This window comes from Saccostrea cucullata, unplaced genomic scaffold (genome assembly GCF_032062105.1).
Source record: "Saccostrea cucullata isolate Sc308-1 unplaced genomic scaffold, CSIRO_AGI_Scuc_v1 ctg749, whole genome shotgun sequence".
Classification (NCBI taxonomy): Eukaryota; Metazoa; Mollusca; class Bivalvia; order Ostreida; family Ostreidae; genus Saccostrea; species Saccostrea cuccullata.
The window spans coordinates 75,534-97,588 of record NW_026921244.1 but is presented as its reverse complement, the minus strand read 5'-3'; the positions used below and the strand labels follow the sequence as shown (position 1 = coordinate 97,588).

General features: G+C 32.8%; 2 protein-coding genes across 7 annotated transcripts in view; one reads left to right on the top strand and one right to left on the bottom strand.

Moving 5' to 3' along the window:
• The window catches only part of LOC134259560 (RING finger protein 141-like), a 15,687-nt gene extending 11,286 nt beyond the window's left edge, over positions 1 to 4,401 (bottom strand). Inside the window, exons 1-2 of the mRNA XM_062742146.1 lie at positions 4,332 to 4,401; positions 4,021 to 4,078 (exon numbers count right to left, since the gene is read on the bottom strand). Coding sequence (XP_062598130.1) covers positions 4,021 to 4,078; positions 4,332 to 4,401 — 128 coding nt within the window. The remainder of the gene's footprint in view (positions 1 to 4,020; positions 4,079 to 4,331) is intronic.
• On the top strand, positions 4,275 to 22,055 carry LOC134259568 (uncharacterized). 6 transcript variants are annotated; one of them, XM_062742163.1, is made up of 5 exons: positions 4,275 to 4,348; positions 14,266 to 14,490; positions 17,381 to 18,700; positions 18,947 to 19,516; positions 21,169 to 22,055. In XM_062742163.1, the coding sequence occupies exons 3-5, from the start codon at positions 17,497 to 17,499 to the stop codon at positions 21,273 to 21,275; spliced, it is 1,881 nt and encodes a 626-aa protein (XP_062598147.1). In that variant the 5' UTR covers positions 4,275 to 4,348; positions 14,266 to 14,490; positions 17,381 to 17,496; the 3' UTR covers positions 21,276 to 22,055. The 6 variants fall into 6 exon arrangements, with proteins under 6 accessions (XP_062598147.1, XP_062598150.1, XP_062598146.1 ...); XM_062742166.1 differs by lacking the exon at positions 4,275 to 4,348 and adding an exon at positions 6,713 to 6,869; XM_062742162.1 differs by lacking the exon at positions 4,275 to 4,348 and adding an exon at positions 6,984 to 7,076.

Below are 22,055 nucleotides of genomic sequence, written 5' to 3'. Positions count from 1 at the left end.
TCCCAATTAACAGTTAGTACTTAATTAATAGCACAGGTCTTTAGACCACTTAGAAAAAAATTGAGGTGTAAAAAAAAAATAAAGGTATAGAACTCTTTTCATAGGGTACCTGCTTTTGCCAATAAAATTCTTTTAAATCAAATGTTTACAATTTTACTTTTTATCCATATCTATTATTCAGATAGCAATCTTCATTACTACCAAAGTTCATTCCGTAATTCCATATATTTCTCGAGATATTTTGAAATTAATCCCAAAATTGACTTTAATTTTTTGACTCTACATCAGCTTGAGCCTTTGAAGAGCTACACAATTGTTACAGGTGAATTTATTCCTCAAATGCATATTTGCTCAGACAACTCACCAAACGTCACTAACAACATTTTAGCGGTCTAATTGTTTTTTAAAATCGGAAGGTATATCATACATAATTCCGGGAAAAAATTTGTTCAACCATAGCTTCTTTTACATTCATATAATCAACATGGCAGTGCAATTGTTGATGTAGATGTTTTCAAATTAAATTAATTTCTCGCGAAAGGAACTATTACGGACTTAACATGCTTAAACATGTTAAACTTACAATCTGGAGTAAGAAATCAACTTTAAAATGATGAAAGATTTTGCAAATACTATGCAACTCTTCACTGCACTTCAAACACAGTCTGTTTACATGTGAATGACCAGGGGCCCAAGCTAATTTTGAGATCAGGGTCCTCCGCTCTATTGGTACATCTGACACAAATCGTCCACTGAATATATAAAAACCTTTGATGGAAATTAAAAAAATATCAGTAATGTTTAGATAAAATCATGCATGTGAAATTGTCGGGAAACTAAAACAGATCACCGAGTGCAGTTCTCTGCATAGATCTGCTTTTGATGCAATTAATCTAATTTCACAATATTTTCCACATAAATACATAATTTTTTTTTTCTCATTAAACACCTTTCACCTCGGAAAACTTCACCTAATACTGCCGTTTAATTGAAACGTATGACCTTGTTCGGATTCATGCACACAGAATTTCTGAAGCAATCTGTATATGCTACCAACAAGTTTCTCTGTTTACCAACAATGATGGATAAACAAAAAAAAGAAGCAAAAAACAAGAAAAAGCATGTTTTTGTTTACATGACCAAAACAGTGGCTTGATATAGTGGTGTCATCTTATTATGATTAAAAAAGGATTTATATTATAAAACACTGTTGTCATAATCTGCATGCTAGTGACAAAGTCTATACAATTATTTATTAGATTTACCATATGAATTTAGGTGAATGCTTGTAAACGGTCGCCGACACTATTGTGAATTAGAGAGAGAGAGAGAGAGAGAATGAAACATTTTCCATAAATTAAAAAAACGGCATATATTTATATAGCACACATTATTAAGTTTCGGTGATATTTCACTTATTTTTATATATCTGTGTAAGAAGAAGGTATGGTTTTAACTTTATTGTGCCCTTAAAATGTTATGACATCAAAAAGTTTTGAAACTGGCTTAAATATTAGTTAAATAAATCATTATGATAAATCAGGAAAGAATATGGCATGAAGGTTTACCATTCGGCAAATATGACGGTGAGCATTTCTCTATTTCAACACTGCCTCAAAATGGCACATTTCAAGGGTGATTTTCTTTAATCCCAAAATTGACATTTAATTTTGTTTCAATAACAAATCACATATCTCAAGATCTTTGAGCCTTGGACAATGTTATCTGAAGAGCTAACAATTGTTAATTAGCATTTAAAAACGCTTGTGAGAAAAATGATTTGTATGATTTTTCTGCATTGAATTTCACTTATTTTAAAAACATAAGTTTTCAACTTTTACACCAGTTTCATTTTTTTAGAAAATCACAGGGCAAAATTTGTATGGAAACCATACCTTCTTCTTTATGATATATTATGTATCATGCGAGGTTTAATTTGATATTAATTTTCCGCAGTCTTTGGCTGTGTTGGCTATATATGTGTACTGTTTTTAATCATATCTTTTAAAGGCACTAACATGCAACTCTTTGTTTTAAACCCAATCCGCACCCCACCCCAATTTTTTTTTTCAAATTCCAAAAGAAAATTCGTTGTACTCTTTTGAAATGCTGCAAATCCATTCAATTTTAAGGCTTCAGAAGTTTTTAAATTCTTTTTTTTAATTCGCATATTTTCAAAGAAATAAATGGACTCATATGCCTATTTCCATACGTGTGTGTGAATCTTTGCTTGAGATTGTGTGTGTGGAGGGGGAGGAGTATAGGGACAAGATTTCCTCTAATTTCCTCATATATTTCTTATGGCGGTGTAATTTCTGTATAAAACTTAAACAATGGGATGGCACATTTTGCGGAGTCAACTTTCACCTAGATGCAAATGTTTTCTAAAGGTATCACCAGTCAAGTAAGAATTTGGAAGTCAGGATTAATGCGCACTGGACAACAGATACCTGTAGAGCTTAGTACATTTCATGATCTGCACCCAAACAGGCGTTTGTTCTGCTTAATATTTTTCTGATCATAATGTTGAAAATATTTGCATCCCCTTCATGTTCATACCCAACACAACAGAATTGTTAATTAAAAATTGAATGTGCATGTAGATCTATGCATTGATATATCTGAATGCTTCTTTTACAAGAGTTCACATAATCAACATGGCAGTGCAATTGTTGATGTAGATGTTTTCAAATTTTCTTAAATGCAAATTTAATATATAATTTCTCGGAAATACAATTGTGAAAATTAATATGGAATTATTACGGACTAATACAAAAGGTGTTGTTGGTATGCAATGAAAAGTCTTTCAATACATATGTGAAGTATGAAGCCCTAACCCTTCAAAAGTTATGACAAAGGATAATTTTTTTTAAAGTAGGCCAAATCAAAATGTCTTTAAAATGATGAAAGGTCTTGTCATAAGGATTTCAATATATAAACACAGTAAAGCTGTTACATGTGATAAAAGTGACCAGGGGCCCAATGCTAATTTTGTGAAGTAAAAAATATATCCCTTACCATTCAAAAGTTATGGTCATTTTTTGGTCAATTGATATCAGACTAGCATATATGACGGTATCTACTATTCAAAAGATATGGCCAACTACCCTTAGGCAAATGTTGGGGTCATGAGACAAACAATCATGTTCATTCCATTTGATTTGAATTGATTTCAGGAATTTCGGAATGAACTTTAATTGGTAGAAATGAAGATTGGTTATCTATGAATAGAATTAAATAGAAATTAGAATTTTAGAGCATTTGATTAAAATATAATTCATTAGTGAAATTGGGTACCCAGTATGAGTTCCATACCTTTATCTTTTTTTACACACACAATTTTTTAAGCCATCTAAAGGCCTGTGATTAATAGCAATTAAACCGAGCAAGTCTTTGACAAACATTCAAATTGGAAAGGAATTCAATACTGACATTAATGAAATATATTGATAAGACTTTCTAATCAACAAAATAAAAAAAAAGAAATGGCTTATATTTCAGTGATAATGTAGACATAGTATATTTACTATAGGGGAACTCAGGGATGTATGGCGAACATGATACAGGGCAAACGAGAATGAAAGAGAACGATTCCTACTTGGACAGACTCATGTGAAAAGACCTGATACCTCCATGTGAGAAGAATAATATAAGGAGATTAGATTCAGTGAATATAATTCCAGTTCAACCATTCTCTTTTCCTTTAAGAATCAATTTTGTTATTGTTTCATCAAACTATATCGATGAGCAAGTGTTGCTGTACCCATAATTAAATATAACCAATAATGGGGACTTAAATACCTAGTATATAGCCCCCTGCCAATAAGAGATAAACAAATTGCATTGCGTAATAAACATCAGATGACGGGAGAAACCGAGATCACTTTTGATGTTTACTAAATTTACAGGTCCTTCAACCTTTAAGTCTGGCAAATTCATAACTTTAAAATAAATTATCTAGTTCATAAACATCTGAATATTAATTCATATTGATAATTAAGAAGGCAAATTGAAACTTACAGCATGAATGATGGATTGGCTGCTAAATATTTACCCTCATTCCTTGGGTAGATCAAACCTGAACGTATTCGGAAGTATTTATCTTACTTATTAAAAATAAATCAAACTCTAATTGTATGAATTTTGCAACCAGGATCATATTGCTGTTACAATCTGATCACAAATCATTAGATAAAAGAAATTTAGATAAATTCAATCTTGTTTTTATTAGATGTAATATGTACGAATAAATGAATGTTTGAAATGACTTGCACCTGCGTTCCGGAAATATTTACAACAAAACAGGAAGCTTTATTTCGCAGTTGACTCACCTGTCGCACCTTTGCAGGTAAATGTTGATTTAGTGATATTTAGAATCAGAATGTTTCTCTTTAATAACATACTTGTATAGTAAGGTTTAATATGAGATCAAATAACAAGATTTTAAGTACTTACTATCTCAAAAAAAAAAATCATAGACATGTTAAACCAGGGACCTATATACTAACTTAGTATATAGGTCCCTGGTTAAACTATGCATATATCAAAGTAATAAAATTACTGAGATCTATGTGATTGTTTATAATAAGGAAAACGCTCTTTACTTCATTTTTTAGAGAAATAGTTGTTTTCTCTGAGACTTTTTATTTGCATGTATATACTTAAGAGAAACAATTGTTGGTTAAGAAAGATTCCCTATCGTTTCACAAGTTTTAATTTTCTTGCTATATAAATTTTATGATTGTGATGAAATATTATCAGATTGGGCAAGGCCTGTCAAATGGTACTTTAACCCAATTTCCAGTCCTGAATTGGAGTCACTATTTACTAACAGTAACTATTTGTGAAAAAAATTGTTTTGTTCAATTCAATGGAATGTCTTGAGATGGTGCATATATTTAACTTAAAGTGGAATGAAATATCTAGAGACATTTATCAATGCTTTGAATGAAAAAAATTAGTAATATACTGTGAAGCCTTCGTCGCCCATTTTTTTACTTATCACCCGTGGGCAAATATCGCCAAAAATCGTCGTATGTAATTAAATATGCATGGGTCATTATAATAAACGTATTTTTCAAAATTGAAGAGTTCCAACTTTCTAATTGGTTGACTAAAAACAACAAATTAGCATATTTTTACCGTGATATTTCAGGAAGTTTACCCACGGGTGATAAGTAAAGACGAGATCACCCGTGGGTTTCCGACGATGCTGTGAAGCATTTTATGTGCAATGTCTTTCAAATATCTGACCAATTTTTCACCTATTTAAACATTAGTGCTATATTAATTTTTATACTTTTAAAAAATTCCTTCCCTTCGAAATGATGTTGCACTTGTTATGAACAAATCTTGCTGGATTTCTGGGACAATCACAACAAGTCATGAAATGAGCATGTAATGTTGCTGATGAAATGCCTTACAAACTTGCAAATGAGACACTATAATTTGCTGTAGACTTTACTTGCATCAGAAGTAGAAATGACAATTATTTCAACTTTCATATATTACAGGAAGTGGGGTCAAACAAAATATATAAATTAGTGTACATGCCTCAGAAATATTATAATTTTTGTCAATAGATGATAAATTTGGGGCTTTTGCACTTTCATATCTATTAATTACTTCTTTTACTTTTTATTAGGAATTTCTTATTACATTGTAGAAGTACGTGCACTCTCATATGTGTCTATTAGTTCTAGATCTCAACTCTTTAGTAGGAATTAGAAGTACATCTATCATTCTAAATTGGATTGCAATCAGCACATATTTGATGAGTACATCTGTAATGGAAATCAAAAGTATTATTATAGTGGCTCTAGGCCATATTAACATATATTATTATGTCTTCTTAAATTCATGTGTAAAACAAATTAAACAATGCACAAAATACTACCTCTTTGAGGTCTGCATGAATCTCCCTCTTGTTAACAGTGAGATCATAATATTTTTTGTTTCAAAACTATGCTCTGTGAATACATAGAAGAATAATTGTACATGTCTGACACTTTTTAATAGTCATACAGAACAAAGAAAACATTTTTAAATTTTTTACTAAAGTAATAGTTAATTAAATTATGATACTCTGAGAAATTTATAATGTTTTAGTTATTCATTTTGTACATTAAAACAGTGTTTGAAAGAAGTTAAAAAATTTGTAGATTAGAATTAGTGTGTATTGAAACCTAAGATTCTAAATAAAGATTTCAAAATTCTTGGAATTAATTGCAACGTCTGATGAGCTTATCAAGTTCTGTACCACTGATTCTTATTGATTTATGATAATTCACTTCCTTGTCTATCTATTACAAATGTTCTAATAAACACAGAGTCTTTTATGTAGTTTTAAACTTAACTTGTTAGTTTTAAATAATTATCATCATGCCTGCTGTTAAAAATTATACTAAAGAGACCCCTTGTTAATTAACTGACAAAATTGTACATGAGCTGTACATGTTTAGTATTCTGAAAGTGCATGTTGCGGGCATGTGAAATGTTGATACAGCTAGGTCACACATCAGATATGGTTTTTGTAGAACCATGGCTTGTTACATTTTAATCCATTTATGTAGATTACTAATGTATGAGGTAATACACAATCTTTATTTTAAGATATACGTAACTTAATTGAATTAGGATTTCTTAACTGGTTTAATATGTAATCCCTGATAAGTATTATAGCAATACTGGCAACTCTCTCTTTTTTTGGCAATGAAGCAAGTTATTGAAGGACAGTTTAAAGCAATTAGTGTGAAACTTTTTTTTTAAAAATACTTCAAGCTGTTCAAGCATGATTTATTGTCATAAAATATTCCTGTGTGTAATATTTTTGGGAGGAGATTTTACTTGGAGATAACTTGTCCTCTAATGTAAGTCACTGAAGCATAGGGTATTTCTTTTCACTTCATTGTTTGAAGTAAATGTCTTCTTCTTTGCCTTTATAGTGAAAGGGTACACTGCAATTTTCAAAGTAACAATTCAGATTTTAATTTGGAAAAAAAGAAAGAAAATGTAACTGCAGCTTCTAATACAGAGAATTTACTCAACTTGTATTTTAAGTATACTTTTTACAACAGGTATGTATTAAATTTTAATTTAAGACTTTATACTTAAAAACATCTGAGATATATTCATATATGACATTTATCAAAGTCAACTTAGTGGAAAATAATAAAGGTTCAGATTGTAAGAGCTTTATACATCAGTAACTCTATTTGATAATTCATTTATACCTCATGTTGGTTAAGAACACAAGGAAAAAATCCTAAGAATATGAATATATTTGAGGTATAATTAAATGTAAAGCTGTCAGAAAAACCCCAAATTAGTTAACCACCAAATATTTCCTGACATTGAATAAATGAAACGCTGGAAATAGTCGATTTCAGTGTGACAGGGTGACAATTCATTCATATTGTAAAAAAAGAAAAGAGCGAAAGTGGATGTCTTGTATGAAAGAGTGCCCGCAATAATAAATCAAATGTGGGTCAAATGGCTGAGGACATTTTAAACATTTTTAAGGTCGTTTGCCTGGCTTTGGAAGTCAAATATGATATTAAAATTTTAGAGAGCATTCAGGCAGGAGATTGCCCATTTTCAGGATGGGTGACTGTGAATTTGTACATACAAAGACTTGTGAATTGTAATGACTTTCCCTGCAGTCTGACAAACATTGTTTATGAGTGAACTGACATACTTTTTGGTGTACATGCAAACCTACCAACTAGATACATGTATCAACTAGATTTTCTAGCATGAAATACCATAAAGTATGCTTAAGGGTGATACTAATTGACACTTATGGTGATTTTCAGACGGCTTGGTGTAAAATGCGGAGGATGGAGTCTCCACAAAACTCCAAAATGGAGGGTCAGAGAGTGCAAGGGGTGGAGCCTCTTGTGTTAGATGATGCAGGAGGTGGAGCATAGTGCTTGTCGTAAATTAAGCACGTGCTTATTAGATCTGTCATCTCATTTTCTGATACTCCGTGAGAACGTGTTAGAGTGTTACATTACCCAAACAATTAAAAAAAATAATTTCATTGAAGTTGAGTGAATGAAACTCAGTTATATCTCCCAACCTGATTTTGTGATGACCATTTGACAGTATCTGATGACATTTGTTTATAAAGTCCATAAAATACAAAATGAGAAACAAAGAAACAGGAAACGGTAATTAAAAAAAAATAATGAACACCACATTTCAACGAGGGGAACAGCTTTGCTGATTATTTAATTTTTAACGATAACAGAGACTGACTGAAACAGAATAGCATCAAAGTTATTATCTTTTGGTGATATTTTATACAGATATATATGAATAGACTGATATTTGTATAAAGGTGTCAATGAATGTCGGCCTCATTACAAAATACCTATTACCATCTGAAATCTGATTGCTGTCGAAGACACTGTCCGATGTTGGAAATGTGCCATGATGTCATTATTCACTCAGAAATATTATCCCATTTTAGAAAAATTAAAAATAATTAAATAATAGATTCAGTAAATTAACTGATTGTTTTATTAGAGAACTCTGGCCATTAACTGTTTTTATTTTATTTTATTTTTTTGCTCTAAAAAGAATGAGAAACAAGCATCATGATAAAGAGACAACAAAATGAGAATCGAAATGACCTACAGATATGAGAAACAAATGAGGGGCATGCAGCCCGTGCTTGTGATTTAAATTTTGTTTTGCGATATCACAGATGCTAAGTGCAATGGAAACTGTCTGATTCACACTGCTATCTCGCAGTAACCCATGAGGTCTTGACAGATTTTATTAGTATAGGTATCAGATATCTGAAGGGCCAAATGTTAAAATTGCTAAGGGCTAGATTACCTAAACTTCTAGGGAAAGATGACAAAAAAATTTTCCCCTCATTTGTTGTTGATATAATTGAAAGTCATGTTATCTTTTTTTTGTGCTAAATTTCATTTTCAGTTGTAATTTAATTGTATCTTCTTTTTGTGGTTTACACATACAGAAGCTTTTGTAGCTTTTACAGCAATTATGAAATATACTTTTTAATTGTTGATAATTTAAAGACAAAGTGATCTGCGATATGTTATGCATGACATAATTATCTGCAATAAAATTTTTGGGACATACCAGTATCTAGACTCAGTAATTAATTCTGACAGGCACTTTTTATCACTGATGGAGAGCTCAACAAGCAACCCAGTTGTATCCAGCTTCTAAAATGATTGAAACATAAAACGGGCAAATGTATGAAAATTGACACAAGAGGCTCCATTGCACTCTCTGACCCTCCATTTTGGAGTTTTGTGGAGACTCTATCCTCCGATTTTACACCAAGCCTTTTCAGACACTATCAATGTATTCAATGACAAGGAAATCTTTAGATAAAAAGTTTTCAGACTGTTTCATAGTGATATTTTGAGCAAACAAATCATTTCAAAATGGTGAATTTTTTTTCATGGCTGTTTTTATCTGGACATACAGGCCAATCAATTTTATTTAACAGAGATTGTACTATGGAAGGAAAAAAATTTCCCTATGAGTTTTAAGACTAGTAATTTTATATTTCCTGCTTTTTTAATTCAAGTTAACAAAGTTGTAATTCAAAGGAGAATTCTCCTGTAGTTTATCTTGAAGTGTTCATTGGCAGATTCAGAAGGGGGACAGGGGACCTTTTCCTTATTTGTAGAAAATTATACATATTTTATTTTAATAACATGAATAAGAAATTCATTGTCATCAGATTTGTCAGCTTCTGTGGGGTATATGGTATCCTCGTCAAGAAAAAAGGATTATATTAAGTTTTTTTACTTTTATGATTTGCAGTTGCTGGAATGAATTTATTAATTACCGGGTAGATTGAAAGAGAGGAAATATTTTAGAAGGGAGAAGGGACTACGGTTACAGTGACAGATCCAGAAATCTTGAAAAGGGGGCCTGACTAGTTTTGGATCAGGATAGGGGTCCACAGCCACACCCCAAAAAAAACATTGATTTATCAAATCTTGTATATTTTTTTGGACACAAAAGGGGGGTCGGGGCCCCCTGGGCCTCTCTCTAAATCCACCAGTGGGTTAAAGACTGAAGTTGGAGGCATGTTAGGGGTGTTGTCCTCTTTAGAAAATAGAAATTATAAAGTGGACAGGTTTTCTCCTACATCCATGGATCATAGACAAAAGCCTGTCCACTATTCTCTATTACGGATTCAGATGGGTGCATGTGTGTCTTTTTAGCATTTCAGATATATATACATATGGTATTACATTCAAACATAAATTAAGATGTCCATCATTTGGGGGTTTACCATTGATGTGAACACATGCCACAATTCATTGTGTAATTATGACAAATGCATTATGTTGTGCATTTGACAACATGGTCTTTTATGAACATAAGATTTATTCACCAACCTGTGCTAATAGCTCTTTTTTTCTGTTATCTAATGTTTTTGTCTTCTTGAAAGATAGTGGGCTGCAATTTGTGAATATACATATAGGAGTTCAGACCCAGATATGGGTGTGGTCATGCAAGTCTTTTAATTTCAGTGTTTACAGTTTCTTGTGTTGTGTTTTATAAATGGATGTTTTAAATGTAAAAGAATTAAGGTACACATATTGGCTTGTTTTTCTGTCTCAACATCAAGTTGTCAACATCACATTTCATTCTGAAAATTGGGGTACATACAATTCGTACAGGTACGTTGGTGACCCCAGGGTGACCTTCAAGTTGTACACTGAAAGTCACATTCTGCAAATGAAGGGCATTTAACGCAAATCCAAAGTGAAAAATGAGATTTATGGGCATGTAACTTAATACCAACAAGAGACAAGGATTAATCAACATAGGTATTTTACTGTGGTTAAAAGACACCTGATAGCTCTTACAAAGGAGGGTGAATTTTAAGCACTAGCTGCCACATCATTAGGTATAGTACCTTATAGTCAAACTTTTCATGAATATTAATTCACATTTATTTCAAGCATCTATAATTGAATTGTTTTAGGTAAACTTTTAATCATAAAAATCTGATATGTCGGAAATTATACATCCTTTTCACCTCGGTTGATACATGTTATTATGATGTAATATATAGGAGTAGTTGTACATGTACTTTCACTTCAACCTAAATCCTTTTTAATTAGGTCACCTGATAACTCAGGTGACCTATTGCAATGTGTATTAATTTTTATGTCATTGTGCGACTTCATTAGTCTTAAAACCTTTGAACATTGTGCATTTACTTTACCTTTGGTGGAAACTTGATGGCAATATTCTAAAAAAAAAATTTTTTTGATGAAATATGAAATTCTGTGAATTCCAATTAGGTATCTAAATTATTGACTGATATGTCAAACTGCACAGGTATTTCAAGAACCAGATGTAGATCCCTATAAAATTTACAGCATAAAGAAATTTCAAGTTTAAAATGATTAATGAATGCTGCACAACTGACAGACCCCCACTTGCTAACTTTGATTCAAACTTCATTTTAAAAGAATTTTGGCATCTGAATTTGTTTGCAGAGTGGCATGAAATTTTTTCATTCAAAGGAAAATTCTTTTGTTGTATAGTTAGTTTATGTGACTAATTGCAGGATTGTATCATGAAAATCTCTTCACTTAAAGTTGAAATTCTTGAATCATAAAGTAAGCTTTATAAATAATTAATGAAGCTCCTTAGATAGAAAATAAATGACATTTGAAAATTCAGCTATATACACACCATATGGATCTATACATACAGAAGAATATATTTGTGAATTATTCATATTTTTTACACATGTACATGTAATTGTTTGGAATAAATTTCACGGTTTGCCCAGGTAGGCAATATTCTTGACAGTTTGCAATAAATTGGTGTCAAGACATCTGTAAGCACAGGAAAGAGTTCTGATGACAGGAGTAATACTTGTTAAAAAATGCAGTCCATAAAAAAGATCTATGTCATGTCTGAGATATATATAGGGAGTAATATATGATATATGTAATTCTTTAAAGTTAGCAAATTACGTTTTACTGCTATCCTTTTAAAACAAAACAATTGAAAAGGAATCTTGAGGTACTCATATTTCAATATATAACCATGGTATTTTGAAAGTTTTAATTTTAGAAGCCAAGACCTATATCTTTCCTTTTAATTTTTTTTGCCTTATATGGAATTGTTTATCATTTCAAACCAAAAAAAAATTTTACAACATATAAATCTTAGCAAAGGTATGTTAAACTTGTCACATCTAATGGACTTCTCTTTTCTGACACAAGGCTGACAGAAAATCCTAAGATTTTAAGGGCTTTCTCTTGTAATTGATAAATGGTCTCTAAAATTCAATGTCCAGTAAGTGACCAGTCCGGCTAATTATGGCCATCTTTGTGACTAATCAGTTGTGTAAATACAAACATCGTAAAAGCCTTGGGGGTTCAACGATTTTCCCTTTCTGATCCGTAATTACAGGTATCATCAGTTTATTTGATCTGGAAATGCAGACTTTGTTTATCTGTTTGAATTTCAATAAGGGATTCACAGTTTTGGGAAGTCAAAACGTTGAAAGCTGAATTTAAATTGTTTGAAATGGGAAATATATACATTCAAATTAATGCGTACACTATTGATTTTTTTTTTCTTTTCAAAGGAGATTTTTACAGAATATATACAAATTCACAATTACTTAGAAACAATACAGACCATTATGAAATAAATATGAAATGTGAAAATCAATCACATTGGAATTATATATTGTTTTATGTTTCTAAGAGCCATTGATTTTGATAAATTGATATGTGTACCAATTTTAATGCTAAATGCTACGGTAAATGCCCATAAGCTGTATGTGTGTACAACAGGTGCACTTTTATACATTATTACTTCTGTATGAAGTGGGGGTTCAAAATAATAAATGGCAATTTATATGAATACTTTCATTAAGTCAACAATTTTATATTGATGCCAAAGGCCAATATGAGATTTTGGACTTTAAGCAGAGTTTAGAGTCAATATTTTGGCATAGGTACTCGGAAACAGGCTTTGACTGTCAAATTTTACATCTAATCTGTTACAAATACAATTGGTCTGGCGTTTCCTTTCAGCGACTTTGAATTGATTTTTCTCTGGTATGTCTATTCACCGGGTATAGATAAGGGGGGCTTTACAATTATAAAAAAAAAATCACCCTGCTGTCAATTCAAGGGGTGTTAATATACATAGACTGCTGACAGTTTTTTTTTACTTTTTTTGAAATGTCGTCTCTTGAGATTTTATTAATTTCTTTTTTGGGGGAGAGAGTTATGAATGCATGCATTTAACAAATATATATGCAAGCTGAGATCATTCACTAACAATAGAAGTTAAATCTTTATGTGATATATTGACTGTGAAGCGTTGAAGGCATTATCTGTATTTTAAAGTTTGTGCAAATATTGTTCGTATAAGCCTCAGGAAAATATATAAGCAAGCATTACATATATAGTTATTAATCATGGGTAGCCACTGGCAGGGAAATACACGCCAGTGATCATTGAGTTCTGGAGGGGGCTGGATCGTCTTAATTTTGTGGTCAGAGGAACTTTTGAGGCGCAGTGTCTTTTAAATACTGAGTTTCCTTTTAATGAGCTGGTATTCTGTGTGTGGCGCTTCCCAAAAAAATTGTGCACTAAGGGATTTTACAGATTTGATACACAAGGAGTCACCTGCCTTTTGTTGTGGTTTGAAGGTTGTATGTCGGATATTACAGTGTATGGAATATTTAAATCCTCCTGGACATGAATACATAAGCCAGACAATAATCCTCTGTGATTTGTAAGTGGTCTGCATGTTGGGATCTTGAAATTTAAAAGATTCTTCGGACAACAAATTTTTAAGGACTGGAGATAAAATTGTTATTTACCATCCAGGTTGACCAAAGAGATAAGGCGTGAATGTACAATGTAGGTATATTTTTAAATCTTCACTAAAAGAAAAACCAAACCCTTCTTTAGAAAAATACATTCCAACCAGATGTCTTCATTGTTTTTATAAGAGTGGCTGTATAAGTGAAAGAGAAGGTGTTCAATGGAATGGAATGACTGATCAAAGGGGTTCTTATCTTTGTTTTTATTGTGACAGATTATGTGATCGAGAGGGGGTGATAGTTACTCTGTCATTATGTAGATCACACCAATCTAACGGTGTCAACAAACCGACAAGAAATCCTGGGCCGCGACCCAGTGTCCATGTGTTTAGAGGGCCCCCACGATATATATACAGTTATACACACTCCACACATACCTGTGTTTGTTGTTTTTACAGGTAACACAGATCATCAATAATCAGATCATGGTGGTTTGATAGCATCACGGAAAAAAGATCGAGAGATCGGGCAGGAGGTCTATACAGTTATGAGAAACATGCTCATCCTACACACGTAAGGAAAAATAAACCCCTGAAGCACAGGACAGGTCTAAAGAAAGAGAGAGTGTACGTACTTTCTAAACCATCACATCTGGTTCATGTTGGAGGATTTAAAAACAGAAGGTGAGTGTACCCCGCCAGTCTCTTATTTTCTGACAGATTACCAGGATAAGATTACCCAGAGATAATTTTTTTTGTATAGGTTTCCTCTTCTATCTGTGTCACTTTGAATAATTAGGAGGGAAAATACTTGGCATTTTTTGGTGTGTTTTGGAGGCTGTTTTATATGAATATTTGATGACTATAGGTCAAGTTTAATGACAAGGAATAATAGTTCACGGTGTTATGTGAAAAGGAACAATTGTGGTATTCTGGGATATTGTATGGTGATCTGAGGTAATCCTTTGGTAAATTGACCATGTTTAGAGGAAAAAGAAATTAGGCTTCTCTGGAATTTTTCAAAGGAGAAATAGTGTGGGACTTTTTTTCCATACATAGAGGTATAATGGGTCATATTGGGTTTCAGCCACAGGTGAGGATAAAAAACAACTAGGTCACAATCGAAATCACAAACATTTAAAAATCATTTTCTTCTATTCAAAGCTGTAGGTACATGAAGATATGTATAAGTAGGTGAAGGTTGGTTGAATTTTTTATGAAAGATTTATGGAGAGGTAATGAAAAAAAACAATGCATTGGTTGTTCACTGTAGGAAGCAATCTTCAATGCTTGCTGAAGCAATCATATGCATAGAAGGGTACTTGAAAAAAATCAATTGGCAATTATATACTTCCAATAAGTAATTATAGGTATATGCTCTCTAAGGATTAATACCTTATTAATGAGAAAATCCTTAATCAGTAGTACTCATTTTTCTTCAAAGTAACATAGGCAAAAAAATCTGTCAAGTCAGCTATATGTTCATCAAGCTTTAATCGATTGTCCTTATTTATTGTATCTCTGAGTTCTGATCATATGCTAAGCTTCTAAGAGATATAAGATACTTAATGATACTTAAAGGGTTTTTCCCTGTTTGCCTCCATTGATTCAAAAGCAGAAAATTCTTCCTTTTCAAAAAAAATAAAGGATTTTTTTCTTTATTTATCAGAATTGTTTCCCGTTAAAGGAGGAAGAAGATACAGAAGAAATTTCCGGTCAGGCAGTTTTATCTCCATGACTATCGATAATTGTCAGCCATATAGTTTTTTTTTCATTATTACAGAGCATACACCTTTAATTCCACTCACTTTAATAACTGTGCAGACACAGCATCGTAGGTCATTAAACTTGGTTTCTAATTAATCTAGACAATAGGTTGACAGTTGATGAGATTTAAAATTAATGAGTGCATGTCCATCAAACCTGCAGGCATGGGTTATGTACATTGCATTGTTAATTTCACACAAGTCCGAAGAAGTGTGTTGTAAATGATTTGAGATGATTCCAAATTATTACACCACAGTGGAAGCCAAAGTGTAAAAGGTCTGGGAAATAGGGATTTTAATCCCGTGGAGAATGTCGATCCTTTGTATTGATGGGATTACCTTAATCTGTTATTCTTCTGAGAAGCCCAGCTTGATATTGTGATCTGTTTTTGTGTAGGACTTCTCTTGTTTTGATGGGTTTTTTAATGCTCTTTAAATTATGAATTATCTGTTCCAAACAAGGGATTGATAGTACCATTCCCTTTTTTTCATGAAAATTACTTGAAGAATGTGCTTAAATTCTTTTTTAACACTTTAAATAATATGGCAGGACTCTCCGAAATAAAATAATACACGATTTTCCTTTTCATGAGAATGGTGCCAAGAATTGTCAAACAAGGTCAGTGATGACATTACCCATTTGCGGGACTATCTTTACACTCAGGGATTTTCTTCAGAAATGTTTAGATAATATAGTTGGGTGAACTTCAGGCACAAAAATGGGATTGCATATCTTTTTTAAAAAGTTATGTAACAATTTACTCAAGGTGTAGTTAAGTGTTACGAATTGTTAAACACCAGACATTGTGCCCATCATGGATGGATTATAAACGACGAAAATCTGAAGTACAGAATGTGTTAGCGTAAATAATACTCAGGGACATATGATAGCTGCACCATATTGTATTGTTGTTGAATTTTGATACCTTGAAGTTTCGATGGAGAATATAACCACCACACAATGATTATCAGTAGAGGATTTTTTTACGCGACTAAATATTCCGCTTACATACATTTTTAATGACAGGCAGTATCATATTTGAAGGGGTAAATCAGTGCTGGGACGGACTAATTAATACAGGCTAAATACTGCAGTGTTGATAAAATAATCAAGGTGTCAAGTGGTGAATGCTCTGTGTTCCGTCACCCCAGTAATGCACATGACAGAGTAACTGTGTGCTTCAGGGACTATATAGGCCTTGGGATTTATATTGCAGACAGTCCTTTCAGAAATTCAGTTGTGAAGTTTGGTGAGATTTTCTTTTGCAAGTGATTTGACAAGAATCTAAAGACAACTTGACAGAAGTCTAATTGGATTGTAGGTAATTAGCGGGAAAAAATTTGAGAAGAGTTCTATTTTCTGTTATTGGAAGATGTGACATAAAAATGTTTTATTATATGAAGTTTCAGTGGTGACTCATTGTCATATGCATTTTATGTCTTTTAATTTTGATTTACATGTACTATTATAATTATTTTTTGTGGATGAGGATCTTCAGAGAATAAACTAGTTTATTTTTCAAAGTGTTGAAGTGTGGAAAAATGACCTAAGTTATTTGTGTAGCATAAAAGATTTTTGTACAACTTGTGTGTGGTGTATTTGATTATCATATAACCAATTCAATAACCACTCATAAATTATGCATTCAAATCTGCATGCATATTCTTTGTAAGAGTATAAATCTGACTCTTTCACTTCAGGTTTCAGAAGGCCACCAGCCCGGTTTAAGTTGCAATATTATTTTTCTTACCAAAATTAAGTGAAACCAAATATTTTCTTTGCTTATTTTTTTTGTTTTGTTTTCCAGGATGTGCTACAACAGACCGACCACTGAATTAACTAGTGCCAAGCCAGGATAGATTGGTATATATATAGAGTGTCATCTAACCTCACAAAAAGTGTTTTTTGGAAGTCAGGCCAGAAATGGCAGAACTTAAGGTGAGAGTGGATGGCGTTTCGCGAGTGGTTTGCGGTGTCACGGAAACCACCAGTTGTCAGGATGTGGTGATAGCCCTGGCCCACGCCATGGGAAGGACGGGTCGGTTCACCTTGATCGAAAAATGGAGGGACAGTGAACGTCCTCTTCTTCCAACAGATTGTCCATTACAAGTTCTCCACAAGTGGGGAGAATATGCAAATGAAGTTCAGCTTTTGTTGCACCAGTCGGACAAAAAGGAACAGGTTTCTCAACAGCAGCAACATCTGAACAAAATTGACCCTGGTCCCGTTCCCACAAAGGAAAAGGATACCGGGATCAGGAGAGTTTTGACATTCAGTGGTGCTCACAATTCCGAAGTGTCAAACCGTCCTCCGTATAAAATTCCTAAACAGCGACAGTACATGGGCAGAATTAGTGAGGACCAACATTCTAGATTAACCAATGAGATTACAAACTCTCAGCAGGGTCAAAGGTCAAGGGAGGATGTGCATTACAAACCCGATAATCAGAACTTTCATCCTGCTTTTCGAGACAAAGAGAATGTGTTAGTGAATGGTGGAAATGTAAATTTTCAGGACGTCAAGAAAGGCTTGAGGCCTGGACAAAATGGAATAGTTCATAGATATCCCACCCCTCCAACTGAACAAGTGCAATCCCAACCCAATGTTGTTCCTAATAACAGAATTGACCATAGAAATCCAAAACGGATGGAAGCGAGGGTTAATCCTATTCAGAGGAATTCACCCAGGACTACGCATAGTGGTGATCAGTCAGCAACAAGTGCATTATTCCCCCCTCATTCAAAACAAAGATATAGTGAGGAGAGTGTTTCTAGGGGAGACCAGGTGAATCGTACCAGGCAGCCCTCTCCTCATATAGACAATGTCAGAGCTTCCGCCTTTCAGCGGGTTGTACCCAACAGACAGACTTCACCTTATCGATCAAAAGAGCCAGAAGTGGTTCCGGATCAAAACGGCGAGGTGGAGGAATATGACTTAGATAGCAACTTCCCCAATCTTCCTAGAGAGAGGGTGATGCTGGAGGAGTACCGAATGCCTGGCGATGGTCACCATGACAACAGCCTCATCGCAACAGATCACAAGGAAAGGGTGAAACTTCAGAGATTGGTCAGCATGCAGCAGGAAAGGTTAAAGATGCAGGAATCCCAGATCTCCATCATAGACACAGGTAATTAATGCAGGAAATATATTGAATATGAGTTAATTAATTCATATGCATGTCCTTTATTAATTAATTCATATGCATGTCCTTTATTAATTAATTTATATGCATGTCCTTTCTTTACACACGAAATTTTATTAAGATATAGAAATGCTCTTTAGCAATATTAATTATTTCCTTGATTCATTTCTGGAGGAAAACCTTAAATTGTACTAATTATGAATTTAAGTGATGTGTGTGGTTCTATTTTAGAACTTAGTTCCTTAGAGGCAAAGCAGAAAGAAGAATCAGAAGAAATCGAGAAAATCACCAGCAAAATTAAAGAACTAGAGGATGTGACCAAAAAGTATGAAGTGGAAATAAGTGAACTAGACTCCACATCTTGGGTGGATATTATAGAAGCGGAGAAGCAAAAAGAGAAGAAAATCCATCTGGAAATTAAGATGATTAAAGACAAAACAACCACAAAAACAACAGAGATAGAAGAACTCAATAGTAGGATTCCTCAGGTTCAGAAAGACATTGAGAAAGAGAAAACAGAAATGGAACAAGAAGCAAAACAGAGGAAGGAGGAGGAAGAAAAAATGGTGGAAGAAATCAAATCAGTGAAAGAAAAGTTGGATGTGGAGAACAAGAAAATAGACACTGATAATTCTGAGCTAGAGACGGTGGAAAACGAGCTTAGAGACCTACAGAACAAGCTAGACCAACAGAAGGAGGAAGTTACCTCCCTTGAGAAACAACTGAAAGATGTGAACCTTAAAGATTTTCAGTTTTCGCCTGGTCCAAAAAGGAAGAACAAGTCTGTGGAATCTGGGGAAGGTAAGATTGATTGAGTTAAATAAATGTTGTAATTAAATCACTCAGAATTCAGTTGCTGTCATGTACTCATTTATAGAATGCTAATAATATTATGTTATGTATATTATATTCAGAGTCACCATTTGTCCCTTTGCAGTTGCATGTATAATCATGTATTTTAGCCATGCAGTAAGGTCAATATAGTAGACAAATGAACAAAACTTGCATAGAGAGAGTTTTTGCTATTTTAGAGTTTTAATTAATATATTACTGTATAATTGTCAAAGTTAGCGTAAATCAAATATGTCTACTTGGTAGACCTATTTTCACCCTTCAAAATCTCTAGAATCAAGTTTCGCCCCGTGGGCCCCCACCAGGGCTTTGGTAGACCTCATTTTAACCCTTAAAATCTCTAGAATCCGCTTCGTTTTAACCAGGGCTTTGCCCTGGACCCACTGGGGGCCTCAAGGGGCCCCCAGACCCCTTGCCTAATTTTGGCGCCCCCCCTAACTCCAAATCCTTCCGCTGTTAATTAATATATTACTAAATATAAATACTGATAACTATTTGTGTTGAAAATCGTTTAAGTAAAATAAAATGTATTCACTTCAGTGAAAATGAGAAAAACAATCTGATTAATAGAGATCTTTGCTATATGCTCCAAAATTCTACAAAAAATTAGATTTGGTGAGATAAATGTCTTGAAACAATGAAATTTTTATAGATAAAATTTTCTTCAGTATAAACATCATTGATAGAACTAGAATACATGTTAGTAGTACTGCACTTTTAAGTTTATCATTATTTTTAGCTAGGTGCATATCACATTAATGTCATGTCTATCACTCACCAGATATTTTTTTCTAATTTTCTCTTGCCCTCCATGCCAATAGTATAGGAAATCAAGGTAAATAACTCTTTGTGTGGCTTGTGGATCTGGTAGAGTTCTCTTTCTTTGAGTTGTTGTGTGTGAATTTACAGGGATATGTTTCAGAAAGAGACAAGAAAATGTCACAAAAAGGCAAAAGACCCTTAGGTTTTTTTTTCAACTATATTTTTCACTATATGTAGTCATTTTCCAAGTAGGTTAATGAGCGTCATGATAGCTATTTAAGCAAATAAAATGAGTGTGTAGTTATTTATAGCATTCATAATTATGTTTTAGTACCAGGGTAGTTGATTGAGTAAACTTACAACATAAATTTAGAGTAGATCTTAGGTGAGCCACCACTGTTTGAATACTAAAACCATGCATTCATTATAATTTTAGCCATTACAGCTATTTACAAATTTGATGGACTGTTAATCATATTTTTCAATATACATTTATAGATATACATATCAAGTAGCATATTTCAGAGAATAATTAAGTTTCCTTGACTTTGTGTGTTACTACTAGTATATATATATTTCAAATTTGTACATATATATATTCAAGACCCTGGCAAAAAAAGGGATACTACTTTATTCTTCTTCAGAATCTTTTTTTTTGTTTTTTGTTTGTTGTTGTTTTTTGTTTTATACAATAATGCAATTTTATTTATTAAAATAGTAGAGTAAATTAGGTGGCCTTAATAGGTGAAGTGAAGTTGTTGGGACAATATATAATGCTTGGCTATAATTTTGTACATATACATTTAAATAAATAATGATGTAAATTTCTCTATTAACAGCTGTTTTGAAGATCCTTGAGGGAAGGATGTCCCCCATCAAGGGCCTCAGTGGAAAGATCACCCCCGTGTTATCTGTAGCCAAAGACCCCGATGGCGTGTGGGTTTGAGAGCAGAAAGTGACCATTGTAACTTTTATCAAACCACTGACAGTTCATTTCAAGTCCTATGATGTTCCATTTCGTAAAACAATTATACCTATTGGTCAAAACATGATATAAAAGATTATTGTGTACATGTAGTTCACATTTGTATGTTTACTGAATTTAATGTGCAAGACATTTGTTTCTTGGCAATTTACCGTTGTACAGTGTACATGTATTGAAGAGCATATTATAGTGATAAAATTTCAAGTTGTTTCCATATTACCATTAAGACTTATTCTTGCCTTTTCTACTTGTCAGTGATTTTTTTTCTCCTTTTTTGCAAGATTAGTTCATTATGATGAGACATTTTCTTGTAAGATTTGACATTTTCTTATTTTGAATAGAACTGAATCTGCCGTTCTATTTATGGATTGTATAATTTTTCAAAATTTTCTATTTTTTACAAAACATTATGGTTGTGAAAATGAGGTCTTTTAATGTGATAATTTTTTATTTTTTCTGTTAATTATTTCATCTCGGTGTCAGCTAGGTTTGTGATATGCTTCTTTCTTCATCAGTTTTTTTAAAGTCAATGCAAGAAAAAATGCATATGAAGATGAGCTAAAAACTGTAAATTATATTGGTTTTCATTTTAAAGAATATGAAAAAAAAAAATTAGGATATGTTGCATACATGTATGTTGTTGAGTTATATTTTTCAAAAAAAAGTTGAAAATTTTAAGATAGATTGAAACTCTGATAAGAGAGATAACTCTCCTTTGGATATATATGCCTTTTAATGAAA